Genomic DNA, 15,718 nt, shown 5'->3' on the forward strand with positions numbered 1-15,718 from the left:
AGTGTAAACAAATAGATGATGGGAGGTCAGGACAGCGTTACCCCACACATTTTAATGAACTCTCAATTCTGTTTCACTTTTAGACATCTTCAGATTCACACAAGAAAATTATTTTCTTATGTATTCTAACAGCTTTTCAAGATTTCTAAAAATTACTTTCACTTTACAATCCAATTTCTCCCTGTATCTGTTTATGTCCGGAACCTTGCATCGGTGACTTTGTGCACTAAGCCATTCCAGGACTTGAAACATCTGTGGTTTTGCCAAGGGAACCACAGTGCTGATAAGCATGGCTAAGTATAGCTCTAATGATAGGCTACATGCAGAGAGAACAAGGCAAAGAGGATAAGACAGAAGTCAAATGAAGTCCTTCAACTTAGGGCACATCATGCAAATAAGGATAAAACTTGAGAGACAAACTGTGCCAGGACATCGACTCTGAGTATTTTTGGTTAACTTATTTGAATTTTGATTATATTTTAACAATCAAAAAGGCTAAAATAATTATTACAACTCTGATTTTATTGCTTTGGAGAGAACATAACAACAATGCCCATACCTTATTTCTAAATTCAAAGACCTGTTTCGTACTATACTGATTGCTTTAAGCAGCTAAGAACAATAAAAGCGCTATTTAGCCTCTTATCTGCCTTTCATGGGCACCATAGAGTCTTGGAATGACTATAATGCACATGACTGTAAGGAGCTCAGACCAAAACAGATCCAGTCCTAAAACAATCCCTAAATCTTTAAGTGCGGTTTGGGTGGTCGTCCACATTTAGTGACACAAAGTAGATGGTCAGCTGTTGGGGGGAGGTTGGGTTGATTGTAAACACAACCTCAGCCTAGTCGGCGCCCCCAAGGACTCCTGCAAACAGGTGCCTGAAGAACACACACACACACATGGATTTGCATGTGTCTACAGCCCCACCTTGACACCGGAAAAGCCCCGGACTGTCCATCTCACTTACACTAAGTACAACCAGTCACGCCTTATCCTGACGTGTATCCACTGCCAGCAAGTGCTTTACTCTGCTAAGGTACACACTGAAAGACACCTCAGCTGTCAGCAAAAATATGATTATGTGAGGCTGCTGTGCACGATATAAAAAGCCTGGTTAAATTTATACCTCTCTCTGCAGGATCTAACTTTTTATGACACAATGAGTCATCCCCAGTTGGCCTTCAAGCCACAAATCTGTCTCCAAGTCCTCTTTTTTTCTGAAATAATTGTATAAATGTCAGTTATATTATGTATTTAGAATGTAGATTTATTGAAGAAAAGCTGGGTTAGGTTCGTTCATGATGTGACTCTTTCAAGTTCCATTCCAGTCACCTTTTGATCTGTTGTAAAAGTGTCCCCAATGATCTTTAAATACGATTATGACGTTTTTAGGCAAAAATTTATAGGTCATAGTTTCTGCAGAGCAGCATTAGTTCATAAAAAATTCTCCTCTGAGCTGTGGACCTTAGGGATGTAGGGAAAGAACAATTTGTGATATTTTGCGATATTTCGTTTGGCAATACATGTGTCGATTTAAAATGACGATTTTTAATTAATTATTTATGAAAGTCCTTTAGCATCTTACTTTTGTTTTCCCCCTAAACCTCCAACCACTAGTTGACCGCACAGCACAATGAGCCTCTTCTTTCTATCCCTTTAAACATCCATATGTCTTAATTTATCAAAAGAAAAGCACCATGCATATGTGGGTAAAAGCAACTTCCATATGAGATACAGTGGCAGAGCCTAATGTTGTAATCATTAAATAAAATTAATTCTGAAGTTTTTTTTCCAGGTATAGTTTTTTTTTCCCCAAGTCATACTCTTAAAAAAAAAAAAAAGGAAAAAATGTCCTGGTACAATCTTGGGATATATCATGATACGTATCGTGAGACATGTATCGGGATTAGGGCTGGGAATCACTGGGTACCTCACAATACGATACGCGATACATGGCTAACGATATCTGTGATATCACAATGCTGCGATAATTGGTAAAAAAAAAAAAAAAAACTTCCCTAAAAACTCAAAATATATAGAAGAACACATTTTTTTTTAGAAAAAATATATCCTCACATATTTTTTTTAGCTTGAACACAATCATAATAAACAACCTGCTTCTTGTTTCGTTCAACACATAATTGACACGTTTATAGTAACACTGTCTTTGACAAGCATTCACACAAACAGAATTTTAATTATCTGTAAAATTCAGTGTTAAAAATAGTAAATATGATCAGCAGTGCCACTACTTAGTGCAAAATAGTTGTAAACAACAGAACAAAAGTTAAACAATTCAAATAGCTGCCAGGCACATTGGTGCTCACGACAGCCAGTCTTGCAACGTGCGCCCTCATCTACCTCCAAAGGAACGTCTTACCAAACAATGATGAATATAACGTTTTACAGCCTCTTCAAACCAAAATAAAATATTGAAACTTTGTGAGAACCTATGGAGAATCAACCCCAGGACTAAATGTTGCAGTATATCGCAATATCGATATTTTGACACACCCCTAGTTGGCACAGATAGCTGCCCTGACTTCCCATCATCCCTTTGTTTACAATCTGTCCCGCTAGTTTACAACAGTGGCGAGCATTATCAGAGTTATCCTGCCGTACAATTTGGAGCAAGATGCCAGCTTGGATGTGGAAAATAAAGATGTATACTGATCTATTTGTCTGCAAGTGAACGCATCAGGAGCTTGTAGCTTTCAGCCTCTAGCATCTTTGTCACAACTACAGACTTTTTCAATTTTTTTTTTTATCTAAAATTTATTCTCTACGATATTTATAAAGAAATACTCAGAATTGCTATTTTAAGCTTAATTTTCTTTATATGTGTCATCTATCATGGGAAATATGCCACAAGAACAATTTTATTGAAGCACCCTGAGGGAGGATGATGGTGCAGGAAAGCATGGCCTCTTCTGCATCACTGGGTGTCACAAAGATCAGAACCAGCATCATCACAAGCTTTGTTTTTTCGCTTTAGTAGCTGTTTATAATTGTTTGCTAGGTTTTATCATTACAGCTTTTTTAGTACATACTACAAACTTTATGATCTGCCGCGCAGAAAATACTTTTCTCGATTTTTTCAAAGCTAAAATATACCTTATCGAGAGTCAAATTGAACTTACCCGAAATATATTCACTTGTTTTGCTTGTAGGAAGCTGGCTGTGAAGTTAGCCGAAGATGGGTCGTTTCTTCAAAGGGCCGCCTGAGCTGGTGCATTGATGAAGTTGAAGCTCCACAGCCTCAAAGTCATCATCACAAGAGTAACGGCAAGCTTCTGGCGTCTAGCGACGAGCTACCAAACAGCTCAACTAGCCTAGCTTAGCTTAGTCACAAGAGAGATGAAAAAGTTGGTAATAAAACGTTTGTAAGTTTATATGTCTCCAACTAAAGGGTTAAAAAAATATCCCCAAGTCACGGCGTCCCTGGGCCGTTTACTCCGTCCGGTTACAGGCCAAGTGATACCGCCAAACACCGTCGACTAAAACGGTCTCATAAGTTACAAATAATGAAAAATATATAGAAAACACTCACATGAAAAACTCGTGGTTTCGCCAACTAACGACCGAAGCGAACCAGACCACACGGAACAGAGAGCAGCTGGACTAACCCGAGCAGTTTGTCACTCCGACATCCTCCCTCCTCTCGCTTCCAGCTACTGGGCGGAGCCTAAAGCTGTCAGCTGCTGGCTAAGGAGCGCGAGCGGCCATGTCTGGCAGCCGCGTGCAGCCTCAGCGCTACTCTGTGCTGCTGTGTGTGGTTTCATGAGTTCTGCTCTCATGTTAGCTTTTTTTCTGCAGCAAAACCATAAAAATAACCAGAAAATAATAAATCTTAACTTCTGCCTTGGAATTTTAGGATTTAATTGAGACGAGTTTGCTGATATATTTACAAAATAACACTAAAAAGTGAAAAAGCAATCCCAGCAGGGACTTTTTGTCACAAAATGCCTTTTTTAAGACTCTAAAATAGAACACAAAGACATGGAGCCTTTATACATGCTTCAAAAATATGTTGTGTATATATATATATATATAAGAAAACTGACTTGTTAGACTTATTATTGTACATGCTTCAAAAATATGTTGTGTATATATATATATATATATATATATATTTATTTTGTATTTTATTTATTTATTTAAGAAAACTGACTTATTAGGAGCATCGTGGTCGGGGACCTAGCTCAAAGAGATGCTGGAAAAACTGCTGAGAAAAGTATGTAACAGTTGAACTGTCACATTGAAAATGTGTGTTATATTGAATGTAATATTTTTTCTCATTTGTTGAGACAAAATGTGAAAAAAAAAAAACTTGGAAAAAAAAGTTGGAGGGCAAACTTTTAAGCAAAAACTTTTAGCTAGAGAAAGTTCTAACATTTATAAGGTCTTTAACAGTTTGTAGCACCTCAAACACTAAAATGCTTAAACAATAAGACCTTTTTTCTATGTACATGAAACAAAAAAAGTTCTATTACAATTCTGAGAAAAAAAACATTTAAAAGCGTCAAACATGATGATAACCGTATTTTTCATTATCAAAATGTTTTAAACTTGTTATTAAAAGACCCTCAGTGTGTCTACAACAAGTTCACAAATAGTTGTTGTTGTATTCTCTCTGTCCCATCTTTATACTGAAAGCAATTTTTATTAATAAATGTGACACTTCTATCAAATAAGGTAAATTTCAGGTGACTTTAAGGGAAGTAAAATAATAAATATTATTTGTGAGTTAAATTATTAAATCTTTTTTATAGAAATAAGGTACCAATATAATAAAAACCTCCACTGTGTGTCTTTGACTAAAGCAGAGGATGGATGTGGCTGCAAAAAACAGCCCTGGGTCACCTGACAGGTTGACAGAGCAGAACTACACCTCTGTGTTTGCTATGGTGGCCCACATTCTGCACCACGTGCTGCTCTGTTAATCATTAATATGCTGGAGCGGCTGAACCAGGAAAAAAATAACATTTGTGGATTTTTTGAGGGCTGCACGGTGGCGCAAGTGGTTAGCGCTCTCGCCTCACAGCGAGAAGGCCCCGGTTCGAATCCCGGCTGGGACCTTTCTGTGTGGAGTTTGCATGTTCTCCCCGTGCATGCGTGGGTTTTCACCGGGGACTCCGGCTTCCTCCCACCGTCCAAAAACATGCTTCGTAGGTTAATTGGCGACTCTAAATTGCCCCTAGGTGTGAATGTGAGAGTGAATGTGTGTGTGATTGGGGCCCTGCGACGGACTGGCGACCTGTCCAGGGTGTACCCCGCCTTCGCTCTTCAGTAGCCGGGATAGGCTCCGGCACCCCGCGACCCCGAAAGGGAAGAAGCGGTCAAGAAGATGGATGGATTTTTTGAGTAAAGGTGTGCTCGTGTGAAGACAGGAAGGAAAGTGGTTAAACTGAAAAGATCCATGAACATTTTGAGAAAAATAAAAAAGTGACTTTAGTTATTTCAAATGGCATCAATTTATACATATTTAATTTTGTTCACATTTCAGACATTTTTTCAGCAGGCTATTAGTTGAATGGAATATACAAGAAATCCACAGATACATTTTTATACACAAAAAATTAAATAGGCCTGTAATAAATATGTGTATCTGTAATTCACAACTTTACAATGAATTTAATATGTCTTTCCCTAACTATGATTTTAAATAAATCACGGATTCAACAAATAATTCTTAATAAAAATACATATAAAGAACGTAATTCTTAATTTTTTAAGGAGTTTGAATTAAAAAACTTTACCTGAAAAATTTTTAGTATAGGAAAATAAAAGTAGAAAACAAAACTAAGATGCTGAAGGACACCAATAAATAATTAAACAAACGCCATGTCGGAATTTTAAATCGATAAAAGTATCGTCAAATATGTATCGTGATATATCGCCAAAATATTTTTTCCCACACACCTATTTGTAGTTATGGCCCATGCATAGTAAAGTTCTATCATTTCATTCCCAGCCAGCAAGGCCAAGCGGGCCCCATATGGTTTAAAAGTGGGCAGAAATTGTGGGCCGTGATTGGGTTTGTCCACAGTTTCTGTGCTGGCCCCACCTGTGGTTGCCCACATGAGTGGATAGGCTCATTATGCTAGCCAGCCGCCCGGTGGACAGCGGAGCTCCCTAGCTCGCAAAACCGGAGCTCGCCAGCTCACTACAGATGAGCTGATTAGCATGCTACAGCGGAGCTTGCTAGCTTGCCATAGGGCAGGTCACTAGCTCAATACAAAGGAGCTCTCCAGCTCGATACAACAGAGCTTACTATCTTGCTACAGTGGAGCTCGCTACAGTGTAGCTTGCTAGCTCAATACGATGGAGCTCGCTATCTTGCTAAAGAGGAGCCTGCTAGCATGCTACAGTGGAGTTTGCTTACTTGCGACAGCGGAGCTCGCTAGCTTGATATGACGGAGCTGGCTAACATGCAACAGCGTAGCTTGCTACAGCGTAGCTCACTACCTCGATTCAATGGGGCTCGCTAGCTTGATACAACAGAGCTTGATAGGTCGCTACAGAGGAGCTCGCTAGCATGCTACAGCGTAGCTCGCTACAACTAAGCTCGCTAGCTTGATACAATGGAGCTCGCTAGCTCTCTACAGAGGAGCCCGCTAGCATACAACAGTGGGGCTCACTAAAGCGTAGCTCGCTAGATCAATACAACAGAGCTTGCTAGCTTGCTACAGAGGAGCCTGCTAGCATGGTCCAGCGGAGCTGGCTAGCTTGATACAGCTAAGGTCGCTAGCATGCTACGTTGTCCACCGGGCGGCTGGCTATCAGAGGCCACTTTAGCCAATGTGGGCAAACACAGTTGGGGTCACCACGGAAACAGTGGACACACCCATTTCACATCATCCCTCAGGGTAGAGAACTCAATCAAAATCACAAGCAAACCCCCCACTGAACAGAGTGCCAACCTTCATGAGACTTTAGATAATTTCATCCAGATTTTTTAAGAGTTAAGCACTCAACTGAAGCCCATAATTGAAACTGAATGCTCTTCCCATAAAGTTATAAAGATAAGAAAAGTTTTTATACATGCTTCAGAGGACTCATTGTGTTTGTTTTGCACTAGGAACAACTACATACATTAATTTTCACTCCGGATTTCTCATAAATCTTTCAAATTGTACAAGTGCTGCAGTAAACTTCCAGTAGAATTACCTCTGACTCATTCGGAAATTTCCTCCAACTCATCCAGGCATGAAGAAAGCTATTTTTGACTTTACTGCCATCAAGCAGAATTATTGTCTGCTTGTGCTCGACATCACTGAGGTTTGGGGAAACTTGGGTCGACTGATTACAAGGTTGTTTACCAAACTACAGCTACGTGGCCCCGATATTTCAGCTGTAAGGATCAGGAATCTCAGGTATCTACCTTTAGATTTACTTATAAAGATTCTGTGAACTGATATGACAGATAATGCATAGTTCATCATACAAAGGCATGGACTGAATTTTTTAGTAAGATTGTGTATGGGGTCACATCATAGAGGACTAGGATCCCCGACTTTGCCAAATCTATTTAGAGAAGTTTATCAAGTCAGCACCCAAAAAACATGGAATACAAAATTTGTACGGAGCTAATTCAACAATGTAGCCTATACTTTGACTCTTTTATATTAATTATCGGGAAATATCACTTAAAGAAAGTGGGAACATTTCATCAGATATTATTCCCAATCTGAGTTCAAAGCAGCTAATAAGAAAACTCTGATGACCCAACATTCTACCAGCATTTAAATGCATCATTTACACACAAATCTTGGAGATCTGAAAAGAGTCTCACATTAGATTTGTGTGTAACTGAGCTTTGTAAGTGTGTAGCAAGCGATTTGAGTGTAATATTTAAAGATTTGGGTAATTAGTTTCAAGCTGTTGTGATTTTAATTTGTGTACGTGAAATTTGTATTTTGTATTTTTTTAATTTTGTATTTTTTGTACTCATGCACAAAATGTATTATATGAAGTTACAAATCAATAATAACGCACGCAGAAATCTGAAATTACGCACAAATAAAGAATTATACACGCACAACTCAAGAATTCACACGGACAAATCGGGGTGAGTCTATTCTCTCTCCATAGTTATGCTGTTCAGTGGAGGAAAATTTGAAAACCACTAGAGTAATTTTTCTTAAGCATAAAACTTCTGCAGGGCTCAATAGTTTTTCAAATAATCCTCTTTTGGTTGTGCGGTACCAGGATGCAAAACCTGCACACATCAAGTCAATCTTTGTTTCTATGTCAGACTTAAAACAACGATCATTGACCAACTTAAAGGGGTCCTAACATGATTTTCTTAAGCCTTTCAGAGTGAACTATATCCATATATATGATCATATATTACATTTGAAACACTAAAAATCAAATTATTTATGAAGTATTAGTTATATTTTGTGAGTTTGTTCATAGCCGGAACTAAAACGGCTCAATTCCTGAAGCTCCGCCTGCCAGTGTTGTGGCTCAGTCCCCTCCATGACGTCATCCCAGACAAAATCCGTGTGTCTGTATTTCTCCCACGATAATAATCCAAACTTCTTCACAGATGGATACATATACGATACATCTGCCTTTAGTAGGCCTGGCCATCGCTACACTGCTCCACAACAAAAACACACGCGGCTCCTTCAGGACTGTGTGACTGGGGGTTGGGGGAGAGGGAGTTATTAAAGGAACGACACGTTTAAAGTGACAAACTTGAGCTGGAATTTATTGAAGACAGGACACAACTGGAAGATATACGGTATTCTGCATCTAAAATGAAAGTTTTTTTTTTTTTACTGATTATTACTGGATAAGGGGATAAATTGAAGGTTGTGTTAGTCTGGAGGCGAGGCTGTCAGCACTGACTCTTCCTGGAGGGAGCTGTTGGCATCGATCTTACGTCAGCACGTTTCCAACCGCTCGTTTTTGTGGGTATGGGAGGGGCTGCTGCAGACAGCGCAGGTGTTTACAGGATTACTCTTAGATGCATGAACGGATCAAAATGCCGCTTTGGGGTTCTTTATTGTGAGGAATGAACAGTAAAATTAATTTAAATCCTCAAAAAGTAGAATTTAATTTAAAATATAAGTGATCAAAACTAGAATTAAAGCACTCAAAAACGTGTTTTTCTATTTTTTATTTTACTACGTTTTTAAAGCAGCTCTGATGTACATAGACGGTGAGAAGGCTCTGGTGTTGAGTCTGGAGCTAGCGTCACAAAGCGACAGTTTGTCAGCAAAACCTCAGAGGCCTGGAAGAGCTGTGAGTGTCAGTCTCCTGTTAGGGAGCAGAAATAAAGACAGGGTCGTGAAAAGTTTACTCGACTCAGGTGGGCGTGTTCAGAAAACAGCAGGTAAGAAGAACAGTCTCAGGTCTACAGAGAGCGAGGTGATACCTGATTGAGATCAAAGGAGTGATGAATGCTGATGAAGAGTGGAGATGCTTTTATTTTGAAGTGTAAGGGTGTGGGGATCGGATCAAGGAACCAGAAGCTGGATAGTCAGAATCGTACTGACACTTGAAGCACAAGACAGAAAACAGGCTAAATATCCTGACGCCCCTTAAATACCACAGATGTATTCATGGCCTACAACAGTCAAGGAATCCAAAGACCGTATTGTTTTTAATTATTGTTTTTTACTGTGCCTTTGAGCAAAAATTTGACCCCCGCGGCATGCTTGAAAATGACGCAGGGTCACAACCGAGATCCATCGAGAAATCCAATCATAGTCAGAATCAGGTCAAACCTCAAAGATCTTGACTTGATCACGAAACAAAAGAGTATTAAAGTCGCTAAAATCTGGGAGCTTTACTAAAGGTTCACTAAAGGTTTACTTTAGGAAGTGATCAGTTCTGATTTTTTTTTGATGGTTGAGTGTTTTAAAAATGTGTATTAAGACTTTATATTAATTATTAATAAATGTTTAAGAAAGTGGAAAAATGTCAAGTTTTTACAGGACAACATTCACAATCCAAGTTCAAAGCAACTGATGACTCAGCATTCTATTTAAACATCACTTACACACAAATATGGAGACATGAGAAGAGTCTCACTTCTGATTTGTGCGTAAATACGTTTTTTGTGTGTGTATCAGGCAATTGTTGCATAATTATTAAAGATGTTTGTGTGTTGTTAGTTTCAAGCTGTTGTAATTTTAAGTTGTGCATGTGTAAATTGTATTTTGGATTTTTTTGTGCTTGTGAACACACAATTGCAAGTGCACACAGTTACAAACAAAATGTATTGTCTAAGTCACAAATCAGGAAATATGCAAACACAAATCCAAAGTTACACACGAACATGCTAACACTAGATACAAATCAAGAATTATGTACACACAAATCGGATGATACTATTTTCTTTCCATAATTTTTACACAACACACGTTTTTTGCTATTTCATGGCAAGAGTTTGTTTTGATGTCTTTTTCACTCACAAAAGTTAATAAAAATAGTAAATTGTGATCTAAAGTGTGTAAAACTGCATGTTTGAGGCTGATTGGACTCCATACATGTCAATCAAACCACAATGAAGGCACAGTGGAAAAACTAGTAACAAAAAACGAACAGAAACCCCAAAATGTTGTTCTACAGTACTGAACCTGTTTTATCACCTTATCATTGAATTATTTATATTGTTTTGTTTTGTGCAACACAACTTATTTGGCATTCAGAGTGCTCACAAAAGAACAAGAGATGTTCACCGCTGGGGGATGTTTCAAGCACAGATGCATTCAATATTTTAGGAGAAAACGGCCAGTTAAAAAAAAAAAAAAAAAAAAAAAAAAGAGTAAAAATGTTAAAATGTTAACAATTGTTCTAGATCTTCTAAAGCAACAACTGTAATTTCCTAGAACAAACACAAGAGGGCAGCCCTCCTCTTTCCACATTTGTTGCCCTTTTCTTCCAGGAATGTGTGGAGAATAACCAGCAGGAAACTTGGAGCAAGAATTATGATGTTTTTGCTGGTTTGTGAATCATCTTGTTTACCGGTTAGCGCTTCAACTCCTAAATCCATTCTGTCTGGTTCTAGCATGCAAAACTGTAAACTCATTCCCTTCCTTCTGCTGCTCTTGACAGGGTTAGATGAGGTCAAAAGAAAAGTATAAATCTAGAGGAGGGTCATATGGATACACACACACAAAAAAAGGAAAAAAAGGGCATCCCAAAAGGAGGAGGTGAAACAGAGAAAATAAGAGTCTGGCAACGATATAAAGACTGGAAATGAGAGACAGAGTCTCCAGGTAAGATTTCCTTATTTTCTAAGCAGCAAGAAGAGACAAAAAAGGGAATTGTTTGCACTAATAACTTCTTCCTCTGCTGAAAACTGAACGTTATTTGTGTAATTCAACCTTTTTCATTCACTGGGACAAAATTGATTTTAGTTTTCTGAAGTTTTTGTAAGTTAAACAATGATTTACACTGGGAAAAACAAAGATTTCTTATTACATTTTGACCTGATTTTAATTATTTTCTTTTAAAGGCTATGTAAAAACATAAAAAGAAATGGTTTTAACTGCCATTTATAGCAAACTTGTAAGATAAGAGCAAAGTATAACATTTCCTTTTATGATTTTCATTCATAATTTTTTTCTTTTTGAAGCCTAATGGACGCCTCAACCATTTACCTGATGGTGACGCTTACCTTATCTGTCCTTCCACTTCCTCAAACAGCTTTGGTGAGTCTTCCTGCAGATTATATTGAGCTTTAGAATAGAAACTTAAAACTATGTATCAAAGTATCTGACAGATAGAAATAGGCTGTTAATTATAAAATTGTTTTATCTGAATTAGTGTGATTTCTTTGTACAAAAACACATTTTTCTTCTTCTTTTTCACTTACTTTTTATTTCAGGAATGTTTAGTTAAGACGTTTATAAAGAGAAAAATTCTTGAGTAAAGGAAACGTGGCTCCAGCCACCTGTTTTGTGTTTGATCTGGGCAGATTTGAATGGCAGATGTGGATCTGGCGCTGACTACAAAGATTTAAAATCCACATCACAATTAGAGCTGAAGCCTTTTATAAGCATAAAGGAAAGCTTTTGGAATAAAATTTAAGAAGTTGTGTGACTTAAATAAAAAAGTCTGTGTGTGTTTGTGATTCAGGGAGGCAGAGCTCAGCGCAAACAGCGACAAGCTGAAGAAACTCTCAGACCGTACTTTGGCAGAGTAGAGCCTGGTAAGTAAGAGTGCTCAGTGGAGGAATGCTTTTTTATCTGCCTTCCAGTCATATATTGACCTGTTTTATTTAATAGCATTTTGAGTAAAATGTCTTTAGGTGAAGAAGGAAACTTTACATAGCTTTGAGTTCAGCATCATATTCATAATTTCCAAAGAGTAAATTGGAATATAATTAATAAAATGAATATTTTGAAGGTAAAAAGTATAAACTTGATGAGAATTTTCTAATCAAAAACATTTTTTTGACTTATTATGAGGTGTAAAAGACTCAATATTCCTCATTTTGCTTTTCATCGTCAAAATAAAATATCTTGCACCACAATGAATCAGCTTTCACTGATCCGTACATTTGGTTTGGCAGGGTTTTACAAATTTCCGAAAAATTTCGGTTCGATTTGATTCACCAGATACTGGATTTATTTGATTCCGATTTTTTTTGTTGTTTGTTTTCCCGATTCTTCTGATCTAAACAGTTCAATTTAATTCAATTTTGAGTTTACACACTTAGATACATTTGTTTAGAAATAAATTAGTTATATATATATATATATATATATATATATATATGTGTGTGTGTGTGTGTGTGTGTGTTTTGAACATATTCACATTAATCCGATACAGTTCACATACTGTAAAATGTTTTAGTGAAATTATAATGAGATTGTTAATATCATTCAGTGTTACATGGATTCTCAAATGGAGAAGATCTAACATTGTTCTGTTTCTCCTGGTGGGCGTTTCAGTTTAACCACTAGGTGGTGATGGCGCTATAGCATTACACCTTATTCCAGAAGAAGAAAGAATGAGCACAAAGTGGTACTTTTGACCACAAATAGTTACTTTAAAAAATATTTCCTTAAACGAGTTTTGAAAATTCATGCCTGTGAGTTTATAAAGATGTTCATTTAGTCAGCAATGTATGTTTAGGTTGACCGAGCGTTAGCATTAGTCGTCCAATGGTAAAACCCCATTATACGTTAGCAACGAGCTAGCAGACTTTAGCACTATGGGATAGATCGATCTCAACTTTTATGGATCGATTATTGATTTATTAAGCTTAGATCAATTCAGATTGATTAATCGATTTTGTCAACCCGGCCGTAGACACAACCCTGTATTTTATCTGGGTTGGGGACCAGCACAAGGAGACCCAGACTAAGGTCCCCCAGTAGATGCGTCAAAATAAAAGCTGTACTGCTATAAACAAGAATTAAATTAGCAGTTCTTCACATTCTTAATACTTCTTCTCATTATTTTCTTTCTTGTTTCTGTTCCAGAAAAACTTTGTGAGCTTTTAAAGTGCCACAGCCCAGTGGGCTCCTGGTGTCAGGTAGTCTCAGAGAACGGAATCCCTCAACCTAAGTGTGTTTGTCCTCAGTCTTGTCCACGGTAAACTGCACTTGGCATTTATGAACAGACCATTTTGCATATTAATTATTTCAAAATTTTGACAATCTACATTTTACAACACTTTTTAACTTGATTTTGATTTAATTGGTTTATTTTAAGCACTAAAAATAAAGGAATAATGCAATAACATCAATTTCAAAACACACACACACACACACACACACACACACACATATATATATATATTTTACATTTCTCTTGTGTTTTTTTTTTATCCTGGCACTGACTCATGTAATCAGGCAGAGGGAACCAGTGTGCAGTGTTCTAGGGAAAACCTATGGGAATGAATGCTTGCTTCACAAAGAAGCCTGCAGAAAGAGACGTCGCATAGGGCTGGCCCACATGGGAGCCTGTCTGGGTAAAAACACACAGCTTTCTAGCATCTCCTCTGTGCAATAAAGCCTACAAGTTACATCCTTCTTCCTCTTTGATCCAGTCTCCAAGAGCGAATGCACTGAGGAGGAGTTAGGCCAGTTTCCATTTCGTCTGCTGGACTGGTTCCTGCTCCTGAACCGGATGGGAAAGTCCTATGTACCTGCAGCTCTGCCCCAGAGCTGCCTCAGCTACGCCCAGAGGACCCAGCTGGCGCAGGTCTGACTTAACTTGCATGTCTGATGAACTCCGTCTCAGCCCTTTGAAATCAAACTCAGGGAAATATCTCCAAGGAGGCCTCATTTCATAAAAGTTGCATGACGGAGTGAGGAGTCTTGAGGATCCATACCAGTCAGAGCATATCTGCTGAAATCTTTTTTGCCATTTGAAATGTTATTGGGCGCCATGACCCTTTTTGCACTTTCACTACGATATAAATTATTAAAGTAAATATTATCTAGTAAAGTTGCATTACATGCAATAATGCTAGTGTGAATGTTTTTTGCTGGAAGTAGTCTCTGAAGATGCTGAAGCTTTTTGCTAAAAATTGTGATGCAATTTGCTTTAACTGCAGAAGGGATTTGCTGAAAATGCAAAAGCTATTTGCAAAATGTTAAATTTGCTAAAAGACAGGAAATTTTGTTAAAAAGAACAATGAAAGAGCGCAGAAGTTGACCTAAATTTCTGAGAAATTTGTTGGAAAATTGCTTTAAAATCCATAATACATGCCAATTTTACAAAAATATTTAGGTTGTTGCTTAAATAGGAGCCAGACTCCAAATTAGCCCAAAAAACCTTAATAGATGCCAAATTAGCCAAAAAACCTAGCTTGTTGCATAAATAGGCTAAACTCAAAATTAGCTTAAATTCCTCAGTAAACTAGTCAAAAACATTAACCTGTAGTTAAAATAGAACCTAAACTCTAAATTAGCCTATAAAAACCTCAGTAGATAACAAATTTGCAAAAAAAAAAAGTAAGCATGCTACAAAAATAGAACCTAAACTCCAAATTAGCATAAAAAACCTCAGTAGATGCCAGGCTAGCTAAAAAGCTACAACATTGCTTAAATACTGTCTAAACACCAAAATTGCCAAAAAATCTTCAGTAGACTAAACTAAATTACTCAAAAAAAGTTAGCCTGTTGCTAAAACAGAAGCTAAACTCTAAATTAGCCTAATAAAAACCCAGCAGATAACAAATTAGCCAAAAACGTTAGCATGTTGCTAAAATATTAGCTAAGCTCCAAATTTTAAGATTAAAACATAGCCCATGCATATATTTAGAGGCTTATTGATAAATGCTGAAAACTGAAGACTTTAGGACATATTTTGCTTAATATTCATACAGTTTATGGATACCAAAAATACAAGCAGTAATGTTCTGAACAGGCTGAACGGTTTGATACCAAGATTGCTTAAAGTGTGATTGAGTTCTTACATGCCTCAAAAATGTACAGAAAGAAGCAGTTGGATCACTAACGCTTACTAAACATTCACACAATAAAATGCACGCTGTAAGATCTGGAAATCAATGTTGAGTTTCAATGGAAAGACAGTTCAGCCCAACAGTTTTCTGTTGGGTTGAGCTAAAATACAAGGATACTGATTGCAAGAAAGGAGCTGAAGATGCTGGATATGGAAAAAAAAATACATAACATTTTTAAAGAAATATGACTTTTTATTTTCCATCTTTGAACATTTCATCAAATATAGATCTAAAGAAAAGTGTCTGAAAACAGAATCTTCTCAAAGTGAAAC

At 37.4% G+C, this 15,718-nt stretch overlaps 2 protein-coding genes across 11 annotated transcripts in view; one reads left to right on the plus strand and one right to left on the minus strand.

The window, feature by feature from the left end:
* Positions 1–3,741, minus strand: part of ccser2a (coiled-coil serine-rich protein 2a) — a 55,842-nt gene extending 52,101 nt beyond the window's left edge. For 3 of the 6 annotated variants that reach the window (XM_024297456.2, XM_024297463.2, XM_024297462.2), the window contains exon 1: positions 3,145–3,281. The gene's annotated coding sequence lies outside the window, so the exon portion shown is untranslated. Of the gene's footprint in view, positions 1–3,144; positions 3,295–3,554 lie in introns of those variants that run through there. The other 3 variants (XM_024297460.2, XM_024297459.2, XM_024297457.2) reach the window with 3 other exon arrangements.
* LOC112161921 (SPARC) overlaps positions 1–15,718 on the plus strand; it is a 95,710-nt gene that overhangs the window by 73,345 nt on the left and 6,647 nt on the right. For 2 of the 5 annotated variants that reach the window (XM_024297470.2, XM_024297469.2), the window contains exons 4-10: positions 10,908–10,989; positions 11,078–11,241; positions 11,601–11,676; positions 12,104–12,176; positions 13,456–13,567; positions 13,828–13,946; positions 14,025–14,179. In XM_024297470.2, coding sequence (XP_024153238.1) covers positions 11,222–11,241; positions 11,601–11,676; positions 12,104–12,176; positions 13,456–13,567; positions 13,828–13,946; positions 14,025–14,179 — 555 coding nt within the window. In that variant the 5' untranslated portion in view covers positions 10,908–10,989; positions 11,078–11,221. Of the gene's footprint in view, positions 1–3,174; positions 3,284–10,907; positions 10,990–11,077; positions 11,242–11,600; positions 11,677–12,103; positions 12,177–13,455; positions 13,568–13,827; positions 13,947–14,024; positions 14,180–15,718 lie in introns of those variants that run through there. The other 3 variants (XM_024297474.2, XM_036215387.1, XM_036215386.1) reach the window with 3 other exon arrangements.

Source organism: Oryzias melastigma, linkage group LG15 (assembly GCF_002922805.2).
Source record: "Oryzias melastigma strain HK-1 linkage group LG15, ASM292280v2, whole genome shotgun sequence".
NCBI classification, from domain to species: domain Eukaryota; kingdom Metazoa; phylum Chordata; class Actinopteri; order Beloniformes; family Adrianichthyidae; genus Oryzias; species Oryzias melastigma.